The sequence below is a fragment of the Solanum pennellii genome, chromosome 10, assembly GCF_001406875.1.
Source record: "Solanum pennellii chromosome 10, SPENNV200".
Lineage (NCBI taxonomy): Eukaryota > Viridiplantae > Streptophyta > Magnoliopsida > Solanales > Solanaceae > Solanum > Solanum pennellii.
Window position 1 is genome coordinate 23,764,956 of NC_028646.1, and position 6,584 is coordinate 23,771,539.

A 6,584-nucleotide genomic window follows, 5' to 3' on the forward strand; every position below is an offset into this window, starting at 1 on the left:
ATGTGGAATGCCCGTGCAAGGCACGGGCCCGAGATCATACCAATTCTTACTTGTAAATAAATAACCAATTGTTATAAAACTATAGAATAAGAAGAAGAAACTAGAGAGAAAAGAAAAGAAGACTTGTTATTTCTCTTGATGAATTAATTTACAATGAAGAGGAGCACTCTATTTATAGGAGAAATCTAACTTGGTCCCAAAGTAGGAGGACTCTTTAATCATATCCTAAAAAGGACTCCACATGATAGACATTCACTATAATACAAATACTTTATAACACTCCCCCTGAATGTCTAATTCATAGATGATGTGCCTCGTCAAAAACCTTACTAAAAAAAACTTTAAGAAAAGAAAAACTCTAGTAAAGGAAAAGAGTACACATATCTATTAATACGCATCTAGGCTTCCTCATTAAAAACCTTACAAGGAAAACCCAGTGGGACAAAACCTCGTAAGGGAAAAAGAGTACATCGCGTATTAACTCCCCCTAATGAGAACATCAATCCAGAGACTTGAATCTTCGCATTCCAAGCTTGTGCACCATCTTCTTGAAAGTTGCAGTTGGTAGAGACTTGGTGAATAGATCAGCCACATTGTCACTTGAATGAATCAGTTGCACATTTATATCACCATTCTTTTGAAGTTCATGTGTATAGAAAAGCTTCGGTGAAATGTGCTTTGTTCTATCTCCTTTTATGAATCCTCCCTTAAGTTGTGCTATGCATGCTGCATTATATTCATATAAAGTGGTGGGTACTTTATCACATTTCAAACCACATTTCTCTCGAATGAGATGTATCATAGACCTTAACCACACACATTCTCTACTTGCTTCATGAATAGCTATTATTTCAGCATGATTAGATGAAGTGGCTACGATGGACTACTTTGTAGATCTCCAAGATATGACAGTCCCCCCACATATAAACACATAGCCTGTTTGGGATCGAGCTTTGTGTGGATCAGATAAATAACCTGCATCAGCATAACCAACAAGATTTGGGCTACAATTAACAGAATAAAATAAGCCCATATCAGTTGTCCCTTTAAGATATCGCAAAATGTGTTTGATCCCATTCCAATGTCTCCTAGTAGGAGCAGAACTATACCTTGCTAACAAGTTAACAGCAAAAGCTATATCAGGCCTCGTAGTATTAGCAAGATACATTAGTGCACCAATTGCACTAAGATATGGTACTTCAGAACCAAGAATTTCTTCATCCTTTTCTTGAGGTCGGAATGGATCCTTATTCACATCAAGTGAACGAACAACCATCGGAGTACTTAATGGATGCGCTTCATCCATACAGAATCTTTTCAACACTTTTTCTGTGTAGGCAGATTGATGAACAAAANCTTGAATGAATCAGTTGCACATTTATATCACCATTCTTTTGAAGTTCATGTGTATAGAAAAGCTTCGGTGAAATGTGCTTTGTTCTATCTCCTTTTATGAATCCTCCCTTAAGTTGTGCTATGCATGCTGCATTATCTTCATATAAAGTGGTGGGTACTTTATCACATTTCAAACCACATTTCTCTCGAATGAGATGTATCATAGACCTTAACCACACACATTCTCTACTTGCTTCATGAATAGCTATTATTTCAGCATGATTAGATGAAGTGGCTACGATGGACTGCTTTGTAGATCTCCAAGATATGGCAGTCCCCCCACATATAAACACATAGCCTGTTTGGGATCGAGCTTTGTGTGGATCAGATAAATATCCTGCATCAGCATAACCAACAAGATTTGGGCTACAATTAACAGAATAAAATAAGCCCATGTCAGTTGTCCCTTTAAGATATCGCAAAATGTGTTTGATCCCATTCCAATGTCTCCTAGTAGGAGCAGAACTATACCTTGCTAACAAGTTAACAGCAAAAGCTATATCAGGCCTCGTAGTATTAGCAAGATACATTAGTGCACCAATTGCACTAAGATATGTTACTTCAGAACCAAGAATTTCTTCATCCTTTTTTTGAGGTCGGAATGGATACTTATTCACATCAAGTGAACGAACAACCATCGGAGTAGTTAATGGATGCGCTTCATCCATACAGAATCTTTTCAACACTTTTTCTGTGTAGGCATATTGATGAACAAAAATACCATTTGTCAAATGCTCAATTTGCAAACCAAGACATAATTTTGTTCCTCCCAGATCTTTCATCTCAAATTCATTCTTTAAATAATCAATTGCCTTTTGAAGCTCTATTGGAGTTCCAATAAGATTTATGTCATCAACATAAATAGCAAGTACAACAAATTCCGATATTGTTTTCTTTACAAAGACACATGGACAAATTGCATCATTTGTATAACCTTCCTTAATTAAATACTCACTAAGACGGTTATACCACATGCGCCCAGATTGGTTCAAACCATATAATGATCTTTGCAATTTAATTGAATACATTTCTCGAGATTTTGAATTACATGATTTAGGCATCGCAAATCGTTCAGGAATTTTCATGTATATCTCATTATCAAGTGATCCATAAAGGTAGGCTATAACTACATCCATCAAATGCATTTCAAGTTGCTCATGGACTGTGAAACTAATGAGATAAGGCAATGTTATTGCATCCATAACGGGTGAGTATGTCTCTTCATAGTCGACGCCAGGCCTTTGAGAAAATCCTTGTGCCACAAGGCGTGCTTTATACCTTTGTATTTCATTTTTCTCACTTCTTTTTCGCACAAAAATCCATTTGTAACCAACAGGTTTAATCCTATTAGGTGTTTGAACTATAGGTCCAAAAGCTTCACGCTTGGCAAGTGAATTCAACTCTGATTGAATTGCTTCTTGCCATTTTGGCCAATCATTTCGTTGTCGACATTCTATAACAGATTGAGGTTCATGATCCTCATTATCTTGCATGATATTTGTTGCAACATTATATGCAAAGACATAATCAACCACTATTTCTGATCGATTCATATTAGTTTCAACATCTCTTAAATTTATGGATAGTTCATTATTTCCTTGAGTTTCAAGTTCATTGATTCTTTCATGAATATCAGACTTATTCAAATTTTGAACTTCCATATGAGATTCTTTCATAGTGTCATCTTGACATTTAATCTTTCTTTTTCTAGGATTTTGATCCTTAGACCCCAATGGTCTACCACGCTTTAGGTGTGTTTTTGACTCATTAGCTATGACACTAGTGGATGGTCCTTTAGGGACATCAATTCGAATTGGGACATTCTCTGCAGGAATATGTGATTTAGTAATCCTTTTCAAATCTGTAAATGCGTCTGGCATTTGATTTGCAATTTTCTGCAGATGAATAATCTTTTGTACTTCTTGTTCGCAAGTAGAAGAATATGGATCAAGATGAGACAATGATAAATTTTTCCACAAAATTTCTCGTTTTATTTCACTATTCTCTCCCCCTAATTTTGGGAAAACTGTCTCATCAAACCGACAATCTGCAAATCTAGCAGTAAACATGTCTCCAGTCAATGGTTCAAGATAGCGTATAATGGAGGGTGACTCAAACCCAACATATATTCCTAACCTTCTTTGAGAGCCCATCTTAGTGCGGTTTGGTGGTGCCACAGGCACATGTACAGCACTTCCAAAAATTCTTAGATGGGATATATTAGGTTCTTGACCCATAACCAATTGCAATGGAGAAACCTTATGATAACTTGTCGGTCTGAGACGAATAAGTGTTGCAGCATGCAAAATTGCATGTCCCCACACAGAAGTGGGCAACTTAGTTTTCATAAGCAATGGTCTTGCTATTAATTGCAAACGTTTAATTAATGACTCTGCGAGACCATTCTGAGTATGAACATGAGCAACGGAGTGTTCAACTCTTATCCCAATTGCTAAACAATAATCATTAAATGATTGGGATGAAAACTCTGCAGCATTATCAAGACGAATGGACTTAATCTGATTATCAGGAAAGTGTGCCCTTAACCTTATTATTTGTGCCAATAATTTTGCAAATGCCAAGTTACGAGATGACAATAGGCACACATGAGACCATCTAGAAGAAGCATCTATTAGAACCATAAAATATCTAAATGACCCACTAGGTGGGTGAATAGGTCCACAAATATCCCCATGTATACGTTCCAAGAACGCAGGGGACTCAATCTTAACTTTCATTGGTGATGGTCTCACAATTAACTTGCCTTGATAACAAGCAGTACAAGAAAATTCACCATTTAAAAGAACTTTTAGGTCTTTTAGTGGATGTCCATTCGAATTTTCTATAATTCGTCTCATCATTATTGACCCAGGATGTCCTAGACGATCATGCCAAAGTACAAATGTATTGGAATCAGTAAACTTCTTATTTACTATAAAATGTGCCTCAATTGCACTAATTTTTGTCCAATACAAGCCAGAAGATAAAGCAGGGAACTTTTCTATAACACATGTCTGCCCAGAGACATACTTGGTGATACCAAGATATTCAAGATTTATTTCATCCATTGATTGGATATGATAACCATTTTCACGGATATCTTTAAAACTCAACAAGTTTCTCTTAGATTTTGGAGAAAACATAGCATTATTAATGATGAGTTTAGTTCCCTTGGGCAAAATTACAATGGCTCTTCCAAAGCCCTCAATCATATTAGTACTACCAAAAATTGTAGTATTTTACCCATACTTAAATGAGAAAAATATTTCTTATTTTTGAATATCGTATATGTTGTACCAAAATCAATCAAACAAATATCTTCATATTTCGATAATATGTTCTTAGAATTATCCATATCTTCACATGAAATGACATATACAAAATAAATATATATTAAATATTAGTGTTGTCAAAAGGGTACAATATATTCAAAGGAATAAATTAATAATTAAATATTAGAAATTAAGCCTTAATTTATTGTTTCCTCTAAGTCAAAAACGAGTTGTTAGGAAAATAAAATAAAATCATTATTTAGTCCTACTTAATAACAGACTGCATGTTTTTAACATTAGATCAAATAAAACACCTAATATAATACAAACACATGATAAATCCTAGTTAATATCAGACTTTATGTTTTTAACATTAGACCAAGTTAAAGACTCAATATAATACAAACACGTGATAAAGTTTCTATCATATTAGAATCATATAAATAAATCAATGAAAAATATATATTATTTTATTAAGAATTAAGGAACAAGCTAATGAACAACTAAACTAATTTAAAATACTAATACCCATGCAAACAACTATCATTACATGAAATTTATTAATAAATACTACAAAAAAATATATATATTATTTTATTAAGAATTAAGGAACAAGCTAATGAACGACTAAACTAATTTAAAATACTAATTCATGCAAACAACTATCATTACATGAAATTTATTAATAAATACTACAAAAAAAAATATCACTCTTCCATGTTCACAGAACCATCACCAATTAAGTGATCTATTTTTCCTTCGGGATGTGCGAAGAAATCTGCTACATCCAAGTGCATGATGTCAACTTGATTTTCAGAGATAAAATTTGCCTCAGGATTTTTCTCTTTCTTCTTTAGTGATTCTTGATAAAGCTCAACCAAGTGTTTGGGAGTACGACAATCACGTGCATAATGATTTCTTCCACCACATCGAAAACAATCTTCCCTAGTTGCTTCACGTTTCTCATCCTTTCTTTTTTCCTTTTTATTTGATGAATGATTAATGCCAGGAATAGAATTACGTTCTTGACCATAATCACGACCACGACCACGTCCACGTCCACGTCCACGATTAGGACCGCGACCTTTTCCACACCTAGCATGGTGGGCGTACGCCTCATTCACTTCAGGAAGTGGTTCAGATCCAGTAGGTCGATTCTCATGATTTTTCAATAATAAATCATTATTTTGCTCGGCCACAAGAAGATGAGAAATCAGTTCAGAATACTTTTTGAAACCTTTCTCTCGATATTGTTGCTGCAAGAGCACACTCGAGGCATGGAAAGTGGAGAATGTCTTTTCCATCATATCAATCTCACTAACCGTTTCTCCACATAATTTCAATTGAGAAGTGATTCTGAACATGACAGAATTATACTCATGTATAGACTTAAAGTCTTGTAGCCTTAGATGCATCCAATCATATCGTGCCTTTGGATGTATGACCATGTTCAAGTGGTCAAATCTTTCTTTTAGGTTTTTCCACAAAACAAGTGGATCCTTAACTGTCAGATATTCGATTTTCAGAATCTCGTCAAGATGATGACGCAAGAATATCATTGCTCGTGCACAATTTTGATTTGATGCCTTATTTTCTTCTTTTATGGTGTCTCCAAGACCCATTGCATCAAGGTGGATTTCAGCATCCAACACCCATGAGAGGTAGTTCCTGCCCGAACTTTGAAGGGCAGTGAACTTTAGTTATGTAAGATTGGCCATTAAAATTAAAAACAAAAGAATAAATAATACCTTTATTAATTCTTTAAATCTAACTTTCACTTTTGAGAAATTAAAGGCTCGTGCTGATAACGTGTTATAAAACTATAGAATAAGAAGAAGAAACTAGAGAGAAAAGCAGAGAAGACTTGTTATTTCTCTTGATGAATTAATTTACAATGAAGAGGAGCACTCTATTTAT

At 34.7% G+C, this 6,584-nt stretch overlaps 1 protein-coding gene across 1 annotated transcript; it reads right to left on the reverse strand.

Moving 5' to 3' along the window:
- Positions 1-5,374: 5,374 nt before the first annotated feature.
- On the reverse strand, positions 5,375-6,289 carry LOC107001148. The gene is made up of 3 exons (XM_015199304.1): positions 5,905-6,289; positions 5,563-5,790; positions 5,375-5,445 (listed from the first exon to the last, which is right to left on the reverse strand). Exons 1-3 carry the CDS (start codon positions 6,287-6,289, stop codon positions 5,375-5,377), a joined length of 684 nt encoding a protein of 227 aa, XP_015054790.1.
- Between the last annotated feature and the right edge of the window lie 295 nt (positions 6,290-6,584).